The sequence below is a fragment of the Anopheles stephensi genome, chromosome 2, assembly GCF_013141755.1.
Source record: "Anopheles stephensi strain Indian chromosome 2, UCI_ANSTEP_V1.0, whole genome shotgun sequence".
Lineage (NCBI taxonomy): Eukaryota > Metazoa > Arthropoda > Insecta > Diptera > Culicidae > Anopheles > Anopheles stephensi.
The window spans coordinates 80,779,911-80,804,190 of NC_050202.1; the positions used below are offsets into that span (position 1 = coordinate 80,779,911).

The window sequence follows — 24,280 nt, forward strand, 5'->3', positions numbered from 1 at the left end:
GTCGGTCGGGTTTCGTGCGTGTCAGTTTGCGTTGCTGTTATTTTCGAATTCATTTTCGAACGACGTCGGAACGTTGCAGATGGCCAACTGCAATTTGCCACAAAATTACCCATTGGTGGGCCGCGTCAAGCATTGTGAAATGAGTATCTATTTCAGTGTGATTGCGAGCCACTCGGATAACTTTTGTAGCCAACATTTTTATTGACAATCATACGGTGGTAACGGAGACCATTGCCTACTTACCTCGTATCAGCACCGTTCGAGAAGGGATAGTTTTTTCACCGGGAATTTTCAAAACAATCCGCTGTCATGTGAGGTTCCAAATCGGCAAGAAACAACTCACAAAAAGGCCGTCTCCTCGTTGATCCTTACTCTATTCAGGCTTCAATGAAATAGTGCAATCTTAGCTCGTAGTTGCAGGTACGTAAGCTGGCCACAGAACCCGTCCCTCGTTTTGTGCCCATTTCGAACGCCATTCATCGTTTGCCGTGTGTCGCTTGTTTCAGGCGATGGCTCCTTCCGCCGCTGGAGCTACTCCTCTCCGCGCATCGCCCACAGTTTCCGAACCACCTGCTTCCGGGACGTGGGTCCGGGAGAGCAACCTGCACTGGTACCATCGATGGATGATCCGGGTGCTACAGGCCGGTCCCATACCGTCGCACGTCGCGTTCATTATGGACGGCAACCGACGGTACGCCCGGAAAGCTAACATTGCCAAAGCGGAGGGCCACTCGGCCGGGTTCGAGAAGCTGTCCGAAACGCTGCAGTGGTGCCTGGAGGTGGGCATCAGCGAGGTGACGGTGTACGCGTTCAGCATCGAAAACTTCAAGCGCACACAGGAGGAGGTGGACACGTTGATGAATCTGGCGCGGGAAAAGTTTCAGCGGCTGCTGGCCGAACGGGACCGGCTGCACGAGCGGGGCATCTGCATTCGCATCATCGGTAACTGGGATCTGCTCGCACCGGACATACAGCGCAGCATCGCGGAAGCGGTCCTGCTCACGCGCCACAACCGCAAGGCCATCCTGAACGTGGCGTTCGCGTACACGTCCCGGGACGAAATAACACATTCCATCCGTACCGTGGCGCAGGCCGTCGGCGATGGGCAGCTCGAGCCGGAGGACGTTAGCGAGGAGCTGCTGACCCGCTGCCTGTACACAAAGTATTCTGCCGAGCCGGATCTGCTGGTGCGCACGTCCGGCGAGGTGCGGTTAAGCGACTTCCTGCTCTGGCAGTCGGCCACCACCGTGATGTACTTTACCGAAACGCTTTGGCCCGAATTTACCATCTGGCATCTGCTCGGCGCGGTGTTCTACTATCAACGGGTACGCTGGCGCATGATGGACGTGCGGAAAACGTTAGACCAATACACCGACGGTGGTGTAGAGCTGTGCGGCAAGCGGCAGGAGCGTATCGGCCGGTTTTTGGAGTACGTCGAGCGACAGGAGGAGCATTACCTGATGCGACTGGCTCGGGGGACGGGTGTAAAGTAACGTGGATCAACTTCTGTTAGGGTGAAGCGTTCGCCAGTGCGAGTGCGAGAAATTATGTAAAATTTGGTTTGTTTTTTTCCCACTAGGTGTTATGTTATAAACGAACAATGCTAGAACAATGCCAATCGCATACCAAGTCCTTGAGCTTCGCCGGGAGTTTCATTTCGAGTGTACGAGCCAGTTCCGAAACGCACACACACACACGGCCATTTGCGTCAATCGTGTTTCACTAGTGGTTGACTTTATTGTAAATTCTTTGTTCTTCGACGATGAGTTGGTGGTTGCATGCATTCAATCAGTTACATTAGTGTCTCCCTCCAGCGTGGGGGATGATGAGTGGCGCAAGTTCTCCATTTCTGTACCGATTTCCTCCAAGAGGCCGAGCGCTTTTGCACAATTGAACGTACCTTACTCCACTTCCGATGCAACCAACTAGCATCTTCCTCGCGTAAATTGTCTACATTGAATCGATTTCGCTTACTGGACAATCCATTTTACAATGGTTACTTCGAATGTTTTTTTTTATTCCTAAACCCACCTCTCTTTCTCTATCTCTCTCTCACTCTCTACACATAACTACCACTTGCTGTTCTCTAACGCCGCGCTACTAGCACTAATCACGGATGGTGGGTAAAGGACGACGATGGGCGTTTGGAGACTAATGAGGGCGGGCACGCAGCCACAAAACGAAAACAAAAAAAAAACACAAAAAGCCGACGAGTTCCATTAATGGCGTGTAATCTGGGGATACTGCTACTACATGGACGCCCCTCCACGGCCTAACGTCTTATAGGTTGGAAGATGTGAACGCACCGGGTATAACATCACTCGCTCTGCCCTCATATCGCGCTCGGTGTACAACACTTCCACAAATCACAATCCACCCAATCAATTCCTTCCTCTGCTCAGTTCGGGTTAGTAAAATGAAAATATGGTATACGATTAATGTAACTCTACGTGACTACATACTTGTGTAAAGGTAATAAGGTAATAACTAGTTCAACGTGAAGCGACCACCTGCAGGACGAACGCAGGAGGCAATGCAAACCTGGACACCGGGCAACAATTGTTAATTTGCAAACCCATTCGAGAGGTTTCGCTTTCGCTTTTTTTTTGTTTCCTGCATCACAAACAACATATCCGACCGGCCGGCCTGTTTGGTGGTGATAATGTGTTGCCGTGGCGTCGTTCCAAAATAAAAAAAAAAAAGAACAAAAACAAAAGCTTGCTTTTTCCTTGCTGTTATGCTTACATAAATATGTACTCCTATATCACGTGTGTAAGCGACATCAATATGGTCGCACATTATTATGCCGGCTGACGATGATGATGATGATCATGTTGAATGAAGGGAACAACCGCGTGCAGTGTTTGTTCATCCGGTTCATCATCACCATGGAGACGGAGGGGAGAGGAGGGGGGGGGGGTGGTATTTTCGCCGTACTTCTCGACGCCATTTAAAATTATCCTAAAAACATCTCTCCTCCTCCTCCTCCTCCACCACCACCACCTCTGTCACCCCGACCGGGGTCTCGGTTGTCCGTGGAAAGCGCCTTACCATACACACGTACAACACCGTACCGTAACTTCCCTTGCAAACCGTATCTACACAATGTGGTTATTATTGTTGCCACCGGCTTCGGGCCACCACGGCGAACGGCGGGGCGCGCGTCTGCTGTTACCGGGCCCACGCCTGTTATTGCCCGGGCCAGCGGGCGCTAGCTCCGTTGGCGCTGCTAGCCCACCGCCCGGGTTAAAGTTAACGTTTGGCAGCGCAGCCACCCCGAGCCGTGCACCCATGCTGGTCGAGGGCATGTCCGGTGCGGAGCGCACCTGCGCCTGCTTAGCCCGGTGGCGGTGCATTGCGTCGAGCAGCTCGTCGTCGGTCGTGTCCTCCGAACCGTGGAACGAACCGGACAGCTGCGCGTTGAGGATGTTGTTGCCGGTCCCGACTGGTGCTGCGGTGGGACTGACCGGCAGAGACGAGGGCGCTTGTTGCAGGGGTGTTGTTGGCTGTGATGATGATGAGCCTGATTCTTGCTGAGCAATGGCATCGTTTTGCTGGGCCGTCGAAGATTGAGTGGAAAAAAATCTGCAAAAATGAAACGGTTTAATATCGCTACTGCCCGGCATCTTTCACACGGTTGAAGCGTGAAAATACCTTTGGAAAAACCTCCAACGGGACAGTGGAACTACAACATTGTCACCGATCGAGGTGTACGGTGACTCGTTCGGTGGTTGTTGCTGCTGTTGCTGCTGCTGCTGCTGTTGCGAGGTGGCACGGCCGCGCAACAACCACCTTGCGCTAGGTACATTCCGATCGTCCAGCAGCTCGTCGTCGTCATCGGACGCTGGCACCTCCATCACATGGCTGCTGGGCGGGGCATGCTGTTGAGTTTGTTGTTCCTCCCTTTGCGGTGGAGCGGGCGGCGGAACCGCACCGGTACCGGCTGGAGCGGCTGGCGTGGAAGACGATGTGACCGGTGGTGCGGTCACGACGACTGCTGCACCACCACCGCCCACCGTTGCACTGCTGTCCGTCGAGTTGAGCAGCGGCGTCGATTCGTCCGCATTCGTCGATGACATGCTGTCGCTCGAGTACCGGCGCTGCCGTGTTTCGCCGCGCACAATCACTCGCCTCTTGCAGATAGGACAAACGCGCCGGTTCTTCGTCAGCCAAGGATCGATGCAGATCGCGTGGTAAGCTGTAACAAAAGAAAACCGGAAGAACCGCATCAATGCTTGCACACACCGTTTAGCGAAACCGCGCACGGCGGAAAACTGCTTTCACCTACCATGCCGACACGGCAGCACCCGCAGCCGCTCGTTCTCCACAAAATCTTCCAGACAGATGGCGCACACGTCGAAGCGCATCCCTTTGGCGAACTTTACGATGCCGATCCGGCGAAGCACGCGTGCCGGCAACCGGTGGCGCATCCGGCGACGTCGCTCGCGAATACACCGGATAATCATGAACAGCACCTGCAACACACGCTACCGAAAATCAGCGACAAAAACACACGCACACATACAGTACAGGCCATATGGGCAATCGGACACCTCGGCACGCACCTACGTTCGCTTCTACTGTGCTGTGTGCCGTGAGCCTTCGCAATGTAAGCCTCTCCGAGCGAAACAATGTGCGATCTTACGATAGCGTAGTGTCGAATGAGTGAAGTGTCCGATTTGTTGCCGAAATGACCCATTGGCGGTGGAGTTTTGTGCAACCCATCACGGGTTTGTGAACAGTGCCAATCCCAACTCAGCGTCCGACTTACCATGATGATGAAGCACAGCCCAACTACGATCGCGAACGGAATAATCAGATTGTTGCTAATGTTGAACGGGATGTCGTCGGTGATGACGAGCGCGTAATCGCGATCGTACAGGTACGCCTCGATGATGCTGCGCCCGCTGCTTTCGCCGACAAACACCGACGGGATGAGCAGATCTTGCGGGTGATTAGCAGACATGTGCTCTGTTTGTGCGATACAGTCGGAAAGAGGGTTAATGCAAAGTTGCACAGCAAACGGCCAAGGGTTGCGCTAGCGCCAACATTACCCAAATCGTTACTGCCCACGTTGTGAACGATCACCATCGCGTATCCGGCCTGTTGCGCATTGCGTACCTTCACCTCGAACGAGCAGTTGTACCTTGAATGAGAACGTGGAGTGGGAAACATAAGTACACACACATAGAAGCCGCTTAAACCTTAAAAGACTTCATATACTTTACCGAGCGATTACTACCGCGAACTTGCTGGTAACGTTCGGTGCTGGACGCATTTCGGTACAACCATCCGGTGGGTCGGATTTGTCTGCCAGCACCTTCAGCCCGGAGTCAGGAATTTCACCCCCAAACGTCGCAGGAAGGTCGCGAAATTCTTCGATAATCTGCAATGAAGGGGAAAGAGGGGGAAAACAATTAATAAGAAAAGCAAGACGCAAAACATTCGAGTGGACAAGCAATTGTTTTCTACTTGAACCATACACCGAGACGACGGCGGTCCGGCCGATCGTAAAGCACGCTTTTTTTCCCCCTGTTCTCCTCATTCGACTCGGTATGATTGTTGCATTATCATAAAACGGTTAATAACTGTTAAAGCAGCTCGCATCGGGCTGCTGCTGCTGATACGGTGCAAAACGCTTGCCATACGCTCTATCTGCCAACGTATGAAGCTGGAGAGTAGAATGTCAGTCTGCTCATCGCAAGCGAGCAGAACGAGTGCAGAAAAACGAAACAGTAAGGCAGGGTTGGGTTGGTTGAAACCAGGAAAACCTATTCTACTCAGTTACAAGCATTTGTCTGGTACAAGTCGTGGTACGTTGCATGGGTAATGTATACCGGTTGTTGATGACCTTAGTCGATGAGCTCGCATTAGACGGATTTGGGCCAGAGTTGAAATGCACCAGTTTACGATTACATTCATTGGTGTTATGCTATTGCCCTAACACAACGCGATTAGCGTACCATTATTTAAAATAAAGATTATGTCTACGTTATAGCAAAATTCTTGTCTTTCACCGAACACATTTGACGGTTTTGGGAAGAATTCGCTCTAGCTAGACTACCATCGGAATACATCGCTTTGCCCACCGTACGTGCTCTTAAGTTTTTTTTTTTTTTAATATCACAATTTGTGTTTTCGTATTCTACCAAACACCTAGCAGCTACCAGGATCGAGAAGTAAAGCGTCACGAACTTCGTGTATGGCAAATTTGAGTAATTGCCACAATCAACCACCAACGTGTGTGTACGGGTTTTGTTTAACCGCTCTTTTAACACTGCTTGAAAGTACCGATACCGAGGAGAGTTACTTCATTCACAGATTCAAAATCATTCCTGTTCGTTCTGATTATAGGTCAAGTCCTCAGATCACGATAACCTTTATCCAAAGATAAGGCGAAGGCACGTCCTTCCTTTTTGCAGATAGCGCGGCAGACGAACAAAGCAGATTCAGTTGGTCTCCTCTGCAAAGCATACATACATTTTTTCCTTCGAAGATGAGTGCAAGCGAGGGCAACAAATGTTATCTTTTATATCCCGGCGGTTATTTTCCTTACCTGATCGTTCAGCATCTGATAGACTAGAATGTCTGCCTTTGCGCAGGGTATCAGCTGCAGCATCAACAGCATCATTGCAACCAGCAACACCAGGCGATGAGTGCGCCGATTGGCGATTGGCGGTTTACTCGGTGGCCGGTGCTGATACCGGCCATTCTGCTGTAAACGCTCTGAACCGTCCTGCTCCTCAGACATTATCACCGTCATTGCTGGCTGCATGTTCATTTCACGCCACGCCGCTTGATTACGTTTCAAAATGGAGCGCGATTCACTGTTACGCCGATAATCGACCGTGTACTATATATATAGTTCCCCCGTGCTCTGTTTGCCGCCTATTATCTGTTCCCCTATTGCTAGCCGTTAGACGTCTTCGGTCGTCGGGGCGCGATCGTCCTGGACTTTTAACGCCCGGATGGAAGAATGAACTTCACAGCTCTCTAGTGCCTGTCCGGCTCTAGGAGGGTGATAGTGATGATGTTGACGATCATGCCTAACATCCACTTCAGGTTGCCGGCATTGGGAGGCTCACGACAGGAGCCGGGCTAAGGCTTGTGTATCAGGTACGAGTGCGATTGTCTTCACATACGATGATTGTTTGTGTGTTATGCTTGTACGCAGGGAAATTATTGTTTCTTTAAACTCGCAGCAGCAACAACACATGGAACGCACAATCACACCCGGTGATAGATTTTCCGACAGCGGTTTGCGTTTGATTGTAGCACTTGAGATCGTTTTCCAACGGTACACGATATAACCTACAAAGAAATGAAACAAATATTACAATTTTCACAAGAAAGTCTGCATATGGAAACAAAACCGGTACGGTAGCAAAGGTAAATACTTTAAACCATGGACCATCCAAATGTTTACTTTTAACACAATTGAAACAACCGGAAAAACAACCATCCTCACAAACACTCACACCTGTGCCGGAACCGCATGAACCACGGGAGGCAACAAGTTCACGTACGTTCGTTGGCAAGCATGGCCTGCTATGTGAAGGTTCAAGGATATTGTGACTGTTTCCTTTTCCCGCTATCCCAAACAATCGTTCGAACTACGTTTGCTCCATCGTAGCAGAACAACCCCTTTCACACGACTTGTGCGCGAAACATCGTGGAGATTAACGGCAAGCAGAAGAAGAGAGAAAAAAAAACACACGCACACACCGAACAAACACTTCTAACGATTCCATCACGACAAGACCATGCCCTGTACGGTGGAGGCGACTTTGGAGCGACACAAACAGCTGGCTTTCTGACATACCACTATTGCTCTAGTGCTTTGTGTGAATGGAATTGTAATATAGTCGGGTTTAGAAAACAAACACTCTTCAACCGTTCTTCTAATTGAGGTGTGGGTGGGATGGACCACCATTTTGTGCAATACGCTATGATGCAAATATGCACCGGCAAGACGGCGGTCGCCTAGAAACGCTCGCTTAAATAATCAACCGTTGATTAAAGGACTGACTGATAGCACCCGAAAAGCGATGATTTAAGCCAACATCGTCGTTGTGTTTTTTCTCTTCTTTTCATCATTCAATTAGCCCCAATCATATGTTTTTAGAGCTGCTTGCCCCACCACACGCACACACACACACAAACATGCATCAGTTGTAAACATATTTGTGTTTGGTTTACGCTGCGCTGTAATCGTGGTTGACAGTGTACGGCGGCGCACGACAGAAACAGATTTGGGGGGTTGATTTGGTGAGGTACGGACACATAATCACGACCCTCTCCTCCCATCCCATTCGAATGTGACGCACATGTGTGCCTAGGGTGTACCAAGGGACGTTCTAGAATGGCTGCAGGCTTGTGCGTGTACGTTCTTGCGTGTATGTAGATGTTTTGCTGCATGATCATAAAACTGATCGCAGCAACACATATGGGGGATCAGCTTCAACAAGAGGAAGCATTCTCACGTACACATCCAAACGGCACGGTCAACAAGGGAAGCATTGCGTTTTGTTTTTATGTTTCACTTCTGTTTGCGATCTCTCCGTCAAATCGACATTCTATTGGAGGCATTGCATTTTGGCGTACGAGAACTGCTTCCGATAAGCTGAAACCATGGAGCCTAACATAAAATAAACGGCAACCACTTTCAGGCATCTCTGTTACTAGGCGACACAGTAAAGCCTCGATTGATTTTCCATTAAGTTATCATCATCAGGTGCTTCACTCTGTTGGTTGAGTGATTCTGAGTCATTCTAATCCGGACGGAAAAGGGCACGTACTTGAAGCTTCTTTTTTCTCTCACCCTTGTCGCCTACTGCTGTGTGTGTGTGATTGTGTATTCCATAACAAAATACAAACTACCACCAGGTAACTTTAACCGATCGATTCTGCTGGCGACTTTAATTTTCTTTTCCGTTTGGCTTTAGTTGCTTAGATTATGGACCCCCGGAACGACTGTTGCTGAATCTGCAACTGCCTGGGAAGAAAACATATTTCATTGCCGACGTAGTAGCTGCTTGGACGTGCTGACCTTGCGAACGCGAATGATGCTTGTTGTCGGTGAGATAATTCATGCCAGGGGTTTTGTGTCGCGGAACGAGTCCTCCCAAGCCAGAAGGAGCTCGCGCTTTATGTTTCCATTTGACTCGAAGCCGAACGGCCAACTATGCACAACACAAACGTGTATCTGCTGTACCGTTGTGGTGTGCGGATACAGCGAATGGCGTTTCGATACAATACAGAGAAAACAGTAAACCATACGATGCACGGCCAGCTGCCTTTTTCCACTATCGCACATTTCTGTTTATAGTTTGCTAAGTACGGAAGCAGCCCTTAAAATAGCTGCTGCTTTCACAACCAAAACAAATAAGCGAGAACGGTGTTTGTGTAACAGGCGAGAGATTTTCTTACCTACGGCTGATTTCCGCTAGTACATTTCAGCCAGCAGAGTTTGCCGTTTGCCGTTCTTTCGATCAAAAAGCTCTTTGCTACGTTTTCCGTTTTTCCTCTCCGTTGAGTGTGCACACACTGTGCATCATAGTAAACAGCAAACGCTTGACACAGATGACAACTAGCACAATGAAATGCAACGAACGAAAAAAAAAAGTCAAAACAAATTTGTTCCTTATCCGTTCCTTTTCCCGAGTGATTATCGCCTGGAATGACTCATTTCCTGTTTGCTTGCCATCGAAATCTACCACCGAAACTCCTGTGTACACGGAGCAGCGGATGAAAAAGTGACCACTTCTTCACTGTACGTAGGCTGCAGATCGTGCGAGGACGTAATCACTAAGCAGCCGTCGCCATTATTGTCTTTGCGATTGAAAACATTGCAATCATTGCCAGCATTCACGCACACACACAAACACACATCCGCTTCCACACAGCCGTGCCGTATCTTTTCACGCAAGGGTTTGGACGAAGAGCGAAGAATGAAAGCACGGAGTTCTCTGGGGAACAACACTGAGATGAATGAAAAACTGCGTTTTAACCGTACTAACCAGCAGCAGAACGGCACAGCACAGAACACTTCATGCACCAAGAAAACACCTTCACCGACCTGTGTGCACATACAAAAACAAAGTTGCGCTGCTGGCTGGAAAGCCAAAAGCCACTACCACCGTAGGTTCTACTGCGCGTTTAACCTTTCCGTTTTCCCGTCTAGCGCAACGAGACGCGTTACAGCGGACACTATCATGGATGCGGGATCCGTTTGCGACGCCACTTGCTCGTTCGAATTTACGTAAATTCTAGTGAACACACTTCTTTCTTTTCCAACAGCTATATTATCGCTGTACAAATAATCGAACCCGTTCAGGCGCAGCGCAGGCACGAATAATGTGTGTACTGCGAGAAAGGCTGCCAGTGCTGTCAGTTGGTTGATTTCATGTCAAAGTGTCATTTTCAGCTAGAGCCCGCGTCTACACTTTATGGCAGTGCATTGAAAAATAAATTCATTTGATTTCAGCATGCAAGGGATGCTGTTAACAGGCGAGATTATTGAAAGCAACCTTGCTTAACGGCACGATGCTGACGCAGGCTGAAAAGAGTCTCAAAGTCTGTTGAAACAAAAACTTCTTCCGATTGCGAATCCGATTTTCATAACCTAAAAAATACTCCATCGCGAATCATTCCAATCGCCACCATACAAGCGTATATTCATAACTTGATGAAATAGTCATTACACTGTTTTTCTAACACCATTTGCACACATTATTTTTTTCGTGCTGTGGTTTTTTTTTCGTCTATCTGGCCGCGTTTCGAAACATTTCGATCAGTTCGGATTATACTTTCGAGCAGTTCCCTTCTCGACCGTCGGCCCGAATAAGCGCGTTCGTTTCGTTTTCCGAGCTCAGCGTTAAGTAATGGCGGATGTGTTCGTTCGGTGCTGCGTCAGAAAAATGAAATTTTCAACCCGTTCTGAATGAGTGTGGTGACTGAACTAGTGAAAAAATGGAAGATAGAAGCTTAGTGAAGGAAAATATCCTCGTACCAGGTAAGTGCGGTGCCGTGACACGAGCAGTTGGGCGTCCGAAATGTTGGAAGCCCTACGCCGAGACATGGGGTGAATTGAGCTCTAGCCCCAGCGCACCCGTACCAAAGTGTGCGAGTATGAGCGTGTGTGAGTGTGTGCGTGTGTGGAAAAAGAGACACGGAAGGAGCTAACCCAAAAACATACGCCTGGAAAGTTTCTTTATTTGCGGTGTTAAACAAAGTGTTTGTTTTTTTGTTGTATTGCCTCTTTTTTCGCAGAATTATATTTTTTGATTTCGAAATTCTTGGCCAATGGACCGCTGCGTGAGACCGCAAAGGTAAGTGACGCTCCTATGCACGGAATCGAAAATTCTGTTCAATTTTCAGCCTGTTTGACGTTTCGTTTGTGTTTTGACTCGTCGTATCTTATTTACAGGTTTTGGTGCAAGAGTTGGAACATTTAGACGTAAGTTTAGACGCTGTTTTGTTGTCATTTCTCGATCCCTCTGCCACCCTCCTTCATTCCCTGTCCGTGTTTCCGCTGCTCTGTGTCGATCCTTTCCAAGCTTTGAAATACCGAGCGCATATCGAGCGGTACAGTGTATGTCCCGCTTTCCCATAGGTCACCTAGCTGTGGGAGCGAGGCAGACAACACGCTCATGGCTAGTGGTGCAGCTGTGTGCGTGCGTACGGTGGCGTGGTGTAAAACTGTTCAATGAAACACCACCAGCAGTGTTGGATTAACAAAAGATTTGAACTTGCGATCATATTTAATGATGCATAATTCACCTGTATTTTTCGTCAAATTGGTTCTACATTTAATCATTGAAATGTTAATGTTTCCAAAAAACTAAAACAAAAAAGGAAAATTGAAAAATTTCGATCCTAGCATCCCAACACATCGCATTTGCCACGCTAAAACGGTAGCATCGTTAGTAATCATCGAGCACGTGTATTACCCGCCCGGCACTTCCCCTGCCTTCTCTCCCCCACTACCCATGCTGGCTTTACCGGCAAACAGGGTCCGTCCCTTCCCTCTGCCCCTGTGTGCCGCCTTTGCTGTCGGGGAAAGCGTACGGAGGGAATTCCCAAAGTCTTAGGTGTCTAGGCTAGAGCAAAACGTCAGACGATGGTTTTTGAATCACGCGGGAATCTCCCTCTTGGTCTGGTTCGGCCTTGACCTTGTCCTAGTTTAGAGACGGGCTTTTATTTACTTTTTTGTGTACTCCAAAGGTTGTACACATTTGCGTTCGGTATGATGATGTCGGGGTCGCGAGCATTTGGAAGTAAAAGTTTGGATCATGGAAAACACGTGCTCGGTGCTACCACCTGCCCTCACCCACTTGCTCCCGTTGCTATCAATGACTCATCGATCCTCATCCCTATGTACGGCCACATCCCCCACCCTCTCTTTCTCTCCCATATGATTTTCCTTTCCCATCTTCACGTTGACAGGTCAATGACTTTTAATGTTGTATTTTTGTTTTGATTGTGTCTCCCTCTCACTATTACCGCCCGTTTCCTGTGTCGCCTTCCCACTCTCTCCCATGGGCCTGTGAACCGGAACTACTGGGCAATGTTTACGGAAACAGATTTTACCTCGGCGTCTAGACTGGACCGGCCAGGAGCATCGTCAGTCGCTGGAAGAATTGGTGAGTAACTACCAAGTCGTAACAATTGTACCAGTTCATATAAAATTCACTTTCAGCTTTGTTGATGAGATGTACGTTTCTCGGTGGCCACCGGAAACGCTAGTTGCCATTAAAGGGGCCACTTACTAACACAAGCACACGCGCGCTCATTCGACGAGCACAAATCGTGCGAACGTGTCAATGGCATCGCAGTGTGCGACGGGGCCACGCTGCGTATGTGTTGGTGCGCGGTACAGCTTTTACGCTCTACCGTCGTACGGGCTAAGGCGTCGCCTAGATGTCCGGGACCATTTGAAGGTCGCCGAACTGCAATCGGATTGTCTCCGGTGCTGTTCCGAGGGTACTTCCGGTAAAACTCGAGCTCCTTTTTTTAATTTTTGACACATTTTTGGGCAGTTTTGTAGAATTATACAAAAATATATTTCGACTAGCGTCATGTTGTACGAACTTTGTCCGCCGGTGTCACGAAGATACGGATCCATACCAGATTCCGGAACATGTAACATCCGGGAACCGGGTTGACTCGTAACTCCGCCTGTATGTATTTCGTCGCTAAACGGACGGTTTCCGCCATGTTGGATTTGAATGTGCTCTTCCATTGAAAAGTGGAGTGGAGTTGGTTCAGAAAACTGTTTTAGGTTACGAATCCGGCCGGTGGCCAGTTCGTCATTCCTCTCGACGGAAGTGTTCATTCCGACCCTCTCCCATTCAGCCGTTGGATGATTTATTTCAACCGAGAAACACAGCGCTTGCTACGCTTTGTGCTGCCAAGCGCGATGCATGAGTGTGAGTAATGCGGCTAACACGCAGCTGCTGCTTCTCTGCGCTGAAAGAAATCGACGGGGGTTAAAGCGAATTTAGTTTTGATTTAAAAATTATTCTTTTAATTAAATGAACAATTGAACGTGCAATGTGATAATAAGAGTTTACCGATGTGAATATGAAAAGTGTATTAAAATGCATGTGTACGATTGTGGTGCAAATAGTTTGTCCATGTCTGTAGAGTTGTAAAAGTGTCCGCGTGTGAACAATATTGTAAAAGTTTCAAAATGTTGTAAAATATTTCGTGTGCGTCGCCATTTTAGCAAGAAATATGACCAGCAGTTCTGTGTTTTTCCTCTTCTCGATACTCTTTGTGCACCGTGAAGGGGAGGGCGAGTGTAGAAAATGTGTATTTTTACGAGTGGCACTACCACACCACCGTACCGCAGTACCGCAGTTGCTGCGTTGGTATTGAGGTGTGTGTTTATGAACGCAGAGGCATCGACTGCTCGAATCGCTGCGTTCGGCGAACGGGGCCAACACAGCAACCCGACTGCGCGCTGGTGTTCTTTGTGTGACGGCCGCGTAAAAGAGAGTGAGAGTGTGTTAGTGTAGGGTAGTTTAATTTTGCGCTTGAAGGCGCTCCTGCTTTTTTACAGCATCGTACCGACGAAGCTGGTCGCTACGGCTCTGACGGACGTGTGGAATGGAAATGGCATCAAAACAAATGATGAGATTTTCTGATGAAGGGCAGCTGTTTACAACATTTGGCTGTTGATTTGCACGAAAAATATGAATTAAAAGTGGCGTCGAGGGAGACTATTTGAGTGTTTCGAGAAATTATGTTTTTATAACATTCGAATGCCGTTTTTGAAATACGGTGTACATTGGTGTGTTTGGTGAATTTTTTACGTTTTTCCTAATCGTTTTCATCGTCCGTAGAAAAATCTGATTACGAGCGGAGTCGATTTCGTCATGCGATGTGTTGCGGTTGTGTGCGTAGCGACATCGCACCAACACACAGGGAAGTGTTGTTAACGCGACGAATTCGAGCAGTCGCGTCGTTGAACGTTCGAAGCTCGTAAAAAACACTTTGGCAAAAATGGAATTCGACGTTAATGCGGCTAAAGATATGTTTGATGCAAAGAGAAGATGGAGAAGGTTACTTTGGATTTTTATTTAAATATTTTTTAAGTTTATTTACCATTGGGGAGTAATACGGCTAGGCCGTCCTTCATGAATAAAAAAAAAACTTATCACTAATAACATATTTCATACTTCAAGAATTAAAACAGTAGTTTAAGTAAGCAAAAATAATCATTTTCTTTTCTCAAAATTTGTGCTATGCTTTTAGGAAAGAAAGTATCCACATGTGGGACCAGAGCATTTACTCGAAATATGCAGCCGTATCGGACCACTGCTGGACAAGGTGTTGCCCCCGGCAGTGTCCGGGGTCATGTCCATCCTTGGAGCTGGACGGCAGAGTTTACTACGCACGAAGGAAAGCGTATCCCGGCCGCGCCAGCTGATCGATTACTACACACGCCTGCACGATCGGCCGCTGAGCGATGTGGTCAATCGCAACAATACACACAACTTCGTGAAGGTGTTGTACGGGCGGGAAAGTGCGGGCCCACTAACGCGCCGTCAGGCCATCCCAACCTCATTCTACTCCAAGCAAACGTTACAAAGACGTACCCTGGGACACCTGTCGGCAGTGTACTGCGTGCTGTTTGATCGTACCGGCAAATATATCATCACTGCGGCAGATGACTTTCTCGTCAAGCTGTGGTCGGCCATCGATGGCCGATTGCTGGCCACCTTCCGTGGTGCATCGGCAGAAATCACCGACATAGCGATCAATCTCGACAACACGATGCTAGCGGCCGGCTCACTCGACCGCATACTGCGCGTCTGGGATCTGCAGTACGGGGGTCCGATCGCTGTACTGTCCGGTCACACGGGCATGATAACGTCGGTGAACTTTTGTCCATCGCCGAAGACGGATCTACGGTTTCTGGTGACGACGAGCACGGACGGTTCGGTCGCTTTCTGGGAGTACAGTACACGTAACGGCAAGACGACCTTCTCGTCGAAGCCTACGTCCTACCATGAGAAATTGCGTCCCGGCCAGGCACAGATGATCTGCGCATCGTTCTCACCCGGTGGCATCTTTATGGCGGCCGGTTCCGCGGACCATCACGTACGCGTGTATTTGATGTCGGAGGACGGTCCGAAGCGTATCCTGGAAACAGAGTCGCATTTGGACACGGTCGACTCGATCCAGTGGGCCCACAATGGACTGAACTTCATCTCGGGCAGCAAGGACGGTACGGCACTGGTGTGGCACTTTGAATCGCAGCAGTGGAAATCGATTCGGCTAAATATGGGTGACCGACTGCCAAACTGTCCGCCGGTGAATCAGGAAGATAACGTGAAGCTGAAGGTGACTATGGTGTCGTGGGATAATACCGACAACTGGGTCATCACGGCGGTAAACGACTTTACGATCAAGGTGTGGAACGCTCACACGGGCAAGCTGCATCGAGTTTTGCGTGGACACACGAACGAAATCTACGTGCTCGAGTCGCACCAGAAGGACTCGGGCGTGTTGCTGTCAGCCGGCCATGACGGTCAGCTGTTCATCTGGGACATTGTGGAAGGCGTGTCGATGGCAAACTTTGTCAACCGAATCGACGATCACTGCGAGGGCGGCATTTACGATGCGAAATGGTCTCCGGACGGTATGATGATTGCGGCCACCGATTCGCACGGCCACATCCTAATGTTCGGCTACGGGTCGGGGCACGAAAAGTTGAAGCAGCTGCCACAGGAGTTGTTCTTTCACACGGACTACCGCCCGCTCATAAGGGACTCGGCACTGCATGTGATGGACGAGCAAACGCAAACGATGCCACATTTGATGCCACCGCCGTTTCTGGTAGACATTGACGGTAACCCGTATCCGCCGGCGTTGCAGCGCTTGGTGCCAGGCAGGGAAAACTGTCCCACGGACCAGCTGATACCGAACATCAGCGTGGGGGGCGAAGGAGCTGAGATACAGCAGCCGCCGGGTGTTCAGCCAGCCGGGGCACCAGCAAATGCCCAGGAGGTGGGTGTCCCTGGTGGTGGTGCGTACTCCAATATTGACCGCATGATTGAAGCCCTGGCAAACCGACGGCAGGTCGAAGGTGGTGGAGCTGGCGGTCGAGGCGGCGGTGCTGCAGGAGAAGACAATCAAGCTCCCGATTCAAACAATGAGCAGCGGGCCCGTGGAGATGACGGTGGTGGGGGAGCGTTTCAGCCCGGGTCAGCTCGTCCAACAAACAACGCTAATCCCCAAGCCGGTGCAAGGAATGGGCAGCGTGGTTTTGGCTCGGCCGGGAACTGGCACCGTACCGAGGAAGGCTTCAAGTTCCACCGACGTCAGTACGTGCGGCCCATGAGCTACTCGGCGATGGTGAATCTGAAGCAGCGCGTTTATGCGGCCGGCATACAGGAGCAGGAAATGTATCGGCGAGAGATGCGTCGTCGCCCGGTAATGATCAACACTGCCAACAGTGCGTCTGCATCCGGTGGGTCATCCTCGTTTCTGGGAGGAAATCGGAGGGCGGCTCGTGCCGGTGGTGGCGCTAATCGATCGCTGCGCCGTACCAACGGTGAGGGTGGTGCGAACGGCGCCCGACCGGCGTACCGGACGCGTGCGGTACGTGAAAACGAGCCCGCACCGCCGCCCGAACCGGATGACGATGATGCACACGAAGAGCAAAATGACTCATCGTCGTCCGAGTCGAGCAACAGCGACTACTCGACTGCGATCGAAGAGAAGCTAGATTTATCGGGCAGCAGCTCGAGCGATACGGCCAGCTCGGATTATTCCGACTGGGTGTCGCACGAGCCGGGTCGAAATCTGGAACCACCGAAACGGTCCAAGCGAAAGCACGTGCAGCGGCGCGCGTACTCGCCACCGGATCCCGACCAGCCCGGTCCGAGTCATGCGGCTCCCGGTGCCAGCAGCGGCACCGCGGGTGGACGCCGTCGTTCGACCAAGGTGCGCAAGATACCGTTGACGCGGGATGGTGAAATCCCGGAACAGTTCCGACCGCCCGAATGGTTGTCGGAGGTGATCCCAAGAAAAGCGCCGTACTATCCACAGATGGGCGATGAGGTGGTGTACTTCCGGCAGGGCCATCAACGCTACCTCGAAGCGGTACGTACCAAGTCGGTGTACAATCTAGGCAACCGCTGTGAACCCTGGTCAGGGATGGACATTCAAGCGCACGAGCTGTGCAAGGTGATCGGTATAAAGTACGAGATACGGCCGCCCCGATTGTGCTGCCTAAAGTTGGCGATCATCACGGAAGAGGGTGAGCTAACAGGACGCTCCTTTGCCATCAAGTATCACGACATGCCGGACGTGCTAGACTTCCTGGTGCTGAAGCAAACGTTCGATACGTCCGTTGGGCGGAACTGGGGCCCGGGTGATCGGTTCCGTTGCATGATAGAGGATGTGTGGTGGACCGGGCAGATCGAGTCTCACAATCAGCTGTCGCCCGACTTTCCCGACTCGCTGTTTATGTGTTTCCGGGTGCGTTGGGACAACGGCGAGTACGAGCTGATGAGCCCGTGGGATCTCGAGCCGGTGGACGAATCGCGGCAACCGGAGGAGGTGGGTGGCGCAGTGCCGGTGCTGCCCGAAGAGCTGCAGGCGACGCTGTATCAACCGAAGCCGGAGGAATGGCCCCGGGGCGATCGGGATGCTTCATGCCGGCGCATTATCGCCGGCTTGGAGCAGGTGATGGGGCTAGCGATTGCCGATCTCTTTCTAGCGCCGGTCGATCTCAACATCTACCCCGAGTACGCGTTCGTGGTGGAGTATCCGATCGATTTAAACACGATCAAATCAAGGTTCGAAAATCACTTCTACCGGCGCATCACGTCGGCCCAGTTTGACGTGCGTTACCTAGCGACGAATGCGGAGAAATTCAACGAATCACACAGTACGATTGTGCGGAACGCGCGCATCATCACTGACCTGTGTCTGCGCATACTCAGGTAAGTAGGGTCAGAGAGACAGACGTGTGAGAGACGGGTGGAAAAAGAAGGAAGCAACAAATAATATTTTCTTTCGACCACCTTGCTTGCTTTTGCAGTGATCTCAATGAAATCGATGTACCGGCGGTGTATCATCAGCTGGTCGATACGTACTTATCGTCCGATTCGGAGACTGAACGGCACCGGCCTGGCCCGTCGACAAGTTCTGCCGGAGGTGCTGGTCCATCGGGAAGCGGCATCTCAAGCAACCGACGGACGGGCTCTCGAAGGTAAATTGTCGATTGAGCAGTAGCATCAAAGCAAGCTTTAATTACCTGTTCATCCATCATCCCACACAGGTCGAGACGGCTGGTGCCCGAAGGAGATTGGCGGGTTGATTGCCGGGAGTTGCTGGAGATGATTTGGCAGTGCGATGATTCGGAACCGTTCCGCGAACCGGTCGACACGATAGAGCACCCCGACTATCTGCAGATTATCGATACGCCGATGGATCTGCGCACGATAAAGGAGGATTTGCTCGGTGGCAACTACGATTCGCCGTACGACTTCTGCAAAGACATGCGTCTCATCTTTCAAAATTCTCGCAACTATAACACAAACAAACGATCGAGGGTAGGTGGTGTTTGGGACAGACGGCTGCGAACGAAAATGGGGCGACAATTAAAAATAACCTTTGTCTACCCCTTCCAGATCTATTCGATGACTCTGCGACTGAGCACTTTGTTCGAGGCACACATAAAGGCTGTCATCTACAACTGGAAATCTGCCCGCAGGCGTAATCGGGGTGGGGTGGGTAGCAATCATGATCTCCTCCCCACCGCTGGTGGTAGTAACGGACTAGCCACATCGTCATCTAAAAGGCGCCGGCAAGATCGCCGCGATGGCGCGGGTCCGAGTAGCAGCCGAAGAGGTGGTGGTGCTGCTGCTGCATTGAACAGCAGCTCCGGTATGAATACGAGTGGAAGCTCTTCGCGTACCACTGCCAGCCACAATACGGCACAATCCGACGATGACGACGATGATGATGATGATGACGAGGAAGAGGAGGCGGGTGATCGTCGTGCGGTGAAAAGTCGACCCGCGAAGCGTACACGAAATGGTGGCATGCTAGCGTCGTCTACATCGCGCCGCGGTCAATCTTCGACGAGCGTGGTGGGCGGTTCGAACGGTGTATCGTCATCGTCGGCAGGGGGAGGAGCATTAGGTAACAGCAACAATGTGATAGACCCGCTAACCATACCGGGTCCCAGTAGTAGTCGTAGCAGTCGGGCAGCAGCCAGTGGTAGTGGTGCGCGCATGCTGACCCGCCGTGGCCGCAGGTCGCAGGACGAGGATGAGGAGGACGAAGAGGAGGAGGCAGCCAGTAGTGAGGAGTCGGACGAGAGCACTAGCGACACGACCAGCGAATCGGACAGCGAGGATGACGACGATGATGACAGCACGGGAGTGCCCGTTTCGCATCGTGCTGATTACGATTCGGGCGAGATGTACGATCCGTACAAACGGCGCAAACGGCGATCGCAGCAGAAAAAGAAACAGAAGAAAAGAAGCAGGAAGGTTCATCGGAAGGTGGCGGGCGGTGGTGGCAAGCATACGGCGGTCAGCTCCACCACCAAACGGAAACGTCCCGGCGTGTTGGACGACTCGCCACCGATAGCGGCCGGTAGCAGCAGTGGGAGGCGTGTACCGGCGGCAGTGCGCGCTGTGCGACAGGATCTGTTCGGTACGGGATCTGCTCAAACCGGTCAACTCGTTGCCGGTGACGCGAGTGGAACGCGCTCGCTTCGTAATGGGACAGTCTCCAGTGTTGCTTCATCCAGAGCAACGGCGGATGGTGGTGAGGTGGGTGGAGAGGTGGAAGCAGGTCCATCGGGACAAAACGAAAACAGCAAGCCAAAGACTATGTTGGGAAGCAAGCGGCTACGCAGAAGCACCCGAAATCAGTTGGATGATACGTCCAACGATGAAGATGATGATGACGATAGCGAGCGAGACGCGAGGGAGGACGGTGCACTAGGTGACGGGCGTGCCTATCGTGGTCCTCCGGCCAAACGTAATCGTAGTCGGTATGAATCCGACCACAGTTACCACAAGGAACGTCCCAAAACGTCGCGAATAGTTTCCGATTCCGATAACGAAACTGTCGGTGAACCGTCACGCTCGACCAGAGGCAGCGTGCGGCGTGCGCAAGCCGAGTGGGGCAAGAGCGAGGACAGTTTAGAAGAGCGGAACAATGGCGATGATGATGATGATGACGATGAGGACGACGACGCTAATGGTATCGAGCGCCGTCACGGTAGAAGGAATGGCGGTGCTAACAAACTGCGCTCAGAAAATGAGGAGGACGACGATGATGATGATGACGACGACGACGATGATGATGAGGAAGATGTTCGTGTTGGACGCAGCACCCGCCAGACGGTACCCTCCTCATCTTCTAGCGCACCGCCGACTCGACGTATGCGAGCTCGCAAGCTTCCATCGGACCACGAGCAGAGCCCCGAAGAGACGAGCAACATTAGCAAACGTAGCTCGGCAACACAACGAACCCAGCGTGTAGCGGCGGGACAAAGCCATTCGAGCACGAGACAAACGGCCAGTGCCGGCACGCGGAACAATTGGTATGCCAGCGAGAGCGATAACGATGTTAATCACTCGGCGGGAACGTCGGTTGCTTCGACCAGTTTCCATACCGTTCGCTCGTCCCGCCGGCTGCTTGTGGAAACCTCCGACATGGTAGTTGCTGCTAACGGGTCGTCCCAGTCTTCTTCGATGGTGCGGAGAACGATAACGAGCAGTACCACGAGTTCGGTGCGACGGTTGCGCGGCATGGAGGTGAATGCGGCCAGTGGTGCTGCCACACCGCCACCGCACACCGTTGATCATAACTACGGTGAGCCAGGTCCTTCTTCCGCCAGATCCGTACCAGCATCGTCGAGTGGCGCGAGCGGTACGGCACCTGGCACGTCCAGCAGTACCCTCCCATCGAGTGCCACACCCGTTGGTGGTGGTGTAAGCGCCCTGCGACGGACGCGCACTCGTAGCACGGTACTGTCCCGCCATCAGCGAAACCCGGACGAGCTGGATCAGGGTGTGGCGGCGGTGCAGGAGGTGCGCCAAGAGGTGACCGATGGTATCGATGGTGTGGCCGAAGATGGAAGCGATGAGGATGACAATCAACCGCTAAGGATGGCGACGGCTCCTCTTCGATCGTCACGTTCCACCACCACGGCACGGCAACTGCGGACGAGAACGGGTGCGGACGGTGCTTCACCGCTGAAAAGGAAATCGACGCGTGCTTCGTCGTCGCACGAGGAGGATCTGCTGGACGGTGCCGATAGCAGCGACGATAGCGATGATTCCGATGACGACAATACACCATTGCACATGATGGCGGGATCAGCGTCCAGGACGCGCAGCAGCCGATCGCAAACTGCGTCCGTCGCGGGAACACCGAAAAAGAACGAAAGCAGCTCCACGTTCGGTAGCCGCGTGGCGGCGGCGCATCGAACACGGCGAAAAGAGCGGTACACTTCGGATGAAGAGTATGAGGTGAGCATTTCTCGACTCTTGGCGTTCCTCTCGAACGGTCGGTCTTCTGTTGTTCTTGAAGGTCTCTATTATTACTCTACATTTTACTAATCACCGATTCCGATTGCTTTCGTTCCCTTCCTTTCCTAGGCACCGGGCCCCTCCAGCGGACGGTCAACGCGAAAGCTGAAACGTCCCCGCTACAACGAAGAATCGGACGAGGAAGATGAGAACGATCGTCACCATCCGGGAGACAGCAATCATCAGAGTCGAGCGCAACGGAACACTGCCCGCCAACGTCAGCGAGCCATGCGGCAGGACGACGACGAGGACAACGATGACGAGGAGGACAATATTGCCCGTGCGCTCGCTAACATTCGGCAACGGTCCCGCCGGCAGATAGCGGCGTCCTCCTCCACGGCACAGCACGACGACGACGGTGGTGACGCAACGGCGGCCAACAATGGTAGTACCAATAGTCATAGTAATAGGGTGGTGGATAACCATCCTCATCACCACACAACACAACAGCAACCGTATCATCATGCTCCTCCTCCTTCTCGCCATCAGTCAGCAACCGGCCACCAGCCTCGACGCGATATCGGCGAAGCTGAGCACAGGCTGCGGCAGCATCAGCAGCAGCACCCACCTCACCGCAGCAATGGTGCTGCCGGTCGGTTGCCGCGTGACAGCAGTCTGCCGGTGGAAGCGCCGCAAGCCGATGAAGATGAACCGGCTAGACCATCGTCAAGATACACGAGGGGACGCGACGCAAGCCACCATCACCACCACCGCCACCGTACTGACAGTGACGAGGATGACGAGGACGTGCGGGGGGACGATCTGGCGGAGAATGGGGCGGGCGATGCTGCCACGCTGCTCACCAGCGTTAGTAGCCGTGGTCGTATAAGGCGCATCAACCCCAGGGTGCGGAAAATATTCGGTGAATAGTGCTACGCCCCGGACGGGGAGGAAACCGGCAGCAGCAGTAGCAGTGAGGATCGCTTCCCACTGTTACATAGCAGCACGGGCAGGATGCAGCAGCAGCAGCAGCTCGATCAGTGTGTCGAAGAGCTGCTGCTGCACGATGCGACTACCACCACCACAACGACAGTGAGCAGCCTGGACGTGCAGGTGGACGATGTGGTGTATGACATCGGCGACGTGATGCTGTTTTCGTCAAGTCCGCCTAGCGCCACGCTGGAAGAGCTGGAGTTTATTTTAGGTACTTAAGATGCATCTCCGTTCTGTCTGCATCCTACCTGCTGCTGCTACTGCTGCTGCTGCTTCAGTATCTTCTAACCAACCCATTTTTTTGGGCCATTTGTCTCTGTCTGTCGTGGGAACACGTGTAAGACTGATTGTAAGAGAGCGTGCGTCGTGAAATTGTGTGTGTGAGTCGTCGTTGTTGCCGTTAACATTCCCGTGCTTGCTGGCGCGCGGTCGGATTATATTAGTTCGATCGGTTGCTGTTTACTGTGTTCGTAACTTCTAACCCACTTCTCTCATCTGCTGTGCTGTCGATGGATCGTCATTCACCTTCTCCTATTCCGGCAACAAGCAACAAAGTATAGGCCGGAAAGGAAGAACGCCGGCATAATTTCTCTCACAATCCTGTACAATATACATACATAGGTTACAGTTAATTTCCTTACGTTAGCAATGTAATTATCGTTCGTCCTATGGAGAAACGGGCGCTAGAAAGAGAGAGAGAGAGAGAGAGAGAGTGAGCAACACAAACACTTGCTCTGCATATGTACAACTAAACCCAGCAGCCCTTGCATGTTAAACGAACCGGGGCCGAACTACAGAAGATTCGTCGTCGTCGTAGTTTGTACCACCTACTATTCCTTTTCTCCGTTGTACACATTCACAATACACAGTACGAAGTAATGCCTGTAATGGGTACCGCCACCACCACCACCCTCTCGTTAATATTAAACTAAGAGTTAAGCGTATTAAGAGTGTCTCTGTGTCGCGTATTTGAAGCGGGGTAACAAAGTAACTATTAGAATCGTTTGCGGTAAGTGCTAAAACGGAAGGTAATAAATTGTGGATAAATATCGAAAACAGCGTGCCTTAATTGCTTAATTAATTTAGCCTTAAAAGGTCATTTGTGTCTTATTATAAAAACGGAAATAGGCGTTAAACTAGAAGAAATTGATGTTCGAATAATGATGCAGTAAAAAAAGATTTTCATCCTCCCCGACGGGGAATCGAACCCCGGTCTCCCGCGTGACAGGCGGGGATACTGACCACTATACTATCGAGGACCTTGCGGAGGGGTG

At 51.4% G+C, this 24,280-nt stretch overlaps 3 protein-coding genes, 1 long non-coding RNA gene and 1 other non-coding gene across 12 annotated transcripts; 3 read left to right on the forward strand and 2 right to left on the reverse strand.

Moving 5' to 3' along the window:
- Window positions 1–284: 284 nt before the first annotated feature.
- On the forward strand, window positions 285–1,630 carry LOC118505520 (dehydrodolichyl diphosphate synthase complex subunit DHDDS). Its single transcript, XM_036041420.1, has 2 exons — window positions 285–420; window positions 507–1,630. The coding sequence occupies exon 2, from the start codon at window positions 510–512 to the stop codon at window positions 1,491–1,493; it is 984 nt and encodes a 327-aa protein (XP_035897313.1). The 5' UTR covers window positions 285–420; window positions 507–509; the 3' UTR covers window positions 1,494–1,630.
- Window positions 1,631–1,712: 82 nt separating this feature from the next.
- LOC118505509 (E3 ubiquitin-protein ligase RNF13) lies at window positions 1,713–10,373 on the reverse strand. Of its 8 annotated transcripts, XM_036041396.1 has the most exons (9): window positions 10,020–10,373; window positions 9,430–9,589; window positions 6,557–7,311; window positions 5,229–5,386; window positions 5,055–5,146; window positions 4,772–4,971; window positions 4,289–4,487; window positions 3,655–4,198; window positions 1,713–3,585 (listed from the first exon to the last, which is right to left on the reverse strand). In XM_036041396.1, the coding sequence occupies exons 3-9, from the start codon at window positions 6,779–6,781 to the stop codon at window positions 3,099–3,101; spliced, it is 1,905 nt and encodes a 634-aa protein (XP_035897289.1). In that variant the 5' UTR covers window positions 6,782–7,311; window positions 9,430–9,589; window positions 10,020–10,373; the 3' UTR covers window positions 1,713–3,098. The 8 variants fall into 8 exon arrangements, with proteins under 8 accessions (XP_035897289.1, XP_035897293.1, XP_035897288.1 ...); XM_036041400.1 differs by lacking the exon at window positions 9,430–9,589 and having other exon boundaries at window positions 10,164–10,373; XM_036041395.1 differs by having other exon boundaries at window positions 9,430–10,373.
- Window positions 10,374–10,851: 478 nt separating this feature from the next.
- On the forward strand, window positions 10,852–24,062 carry LOC118505503 (bromodomain and WD repeat-containing protein 3). The gene is made up of 10 exons (XM_036041371.1): window positions 10,852–11,014; window positions 11,272–11,330; window positions 11,429–11,458; window positions 12,585–12,644; window positions 14,761–18,461; window positions 18,560–18,730; window positions 18,800–19,073; window positions 19,152–22,013; window positions 22,143–22,458; window positions 22,563–24,062. Exons 1-10 carry the CDS (start codon window positions 10,972–10,974, stop codon window positions 22,604–22,606), a joined length of 7,560 nt encoding a protein of 2,519 aa, XP_035897264.1. The 5' UTR covers window positions 10,852–10,971; the 3' UTR covers window positions 22,607–24,062.
- Window positions 13,469–14,568, forward strand: LOC118505528. The gene is made up of 2 exons (XR_004905431.1): window positions 13,469–14,001; window positions 14,349–14,568. It is a non-coding gene; the product is annotated as an uncharacterized LOC118505528 (long non-coding RNA).
- A 131-nt stretch (window positions 24,063–24,193) lies between the features above and the next one.
- On the reverse strand, window positions 24,194–24,265 carry Trnad-guc. Its single transcript has one exon. It is a non-coding gene; the product is annotated as a tRNA-Asp (tRNA).
- Window positions 24,266–24,280: the final 15 nt, after the last annotated feature.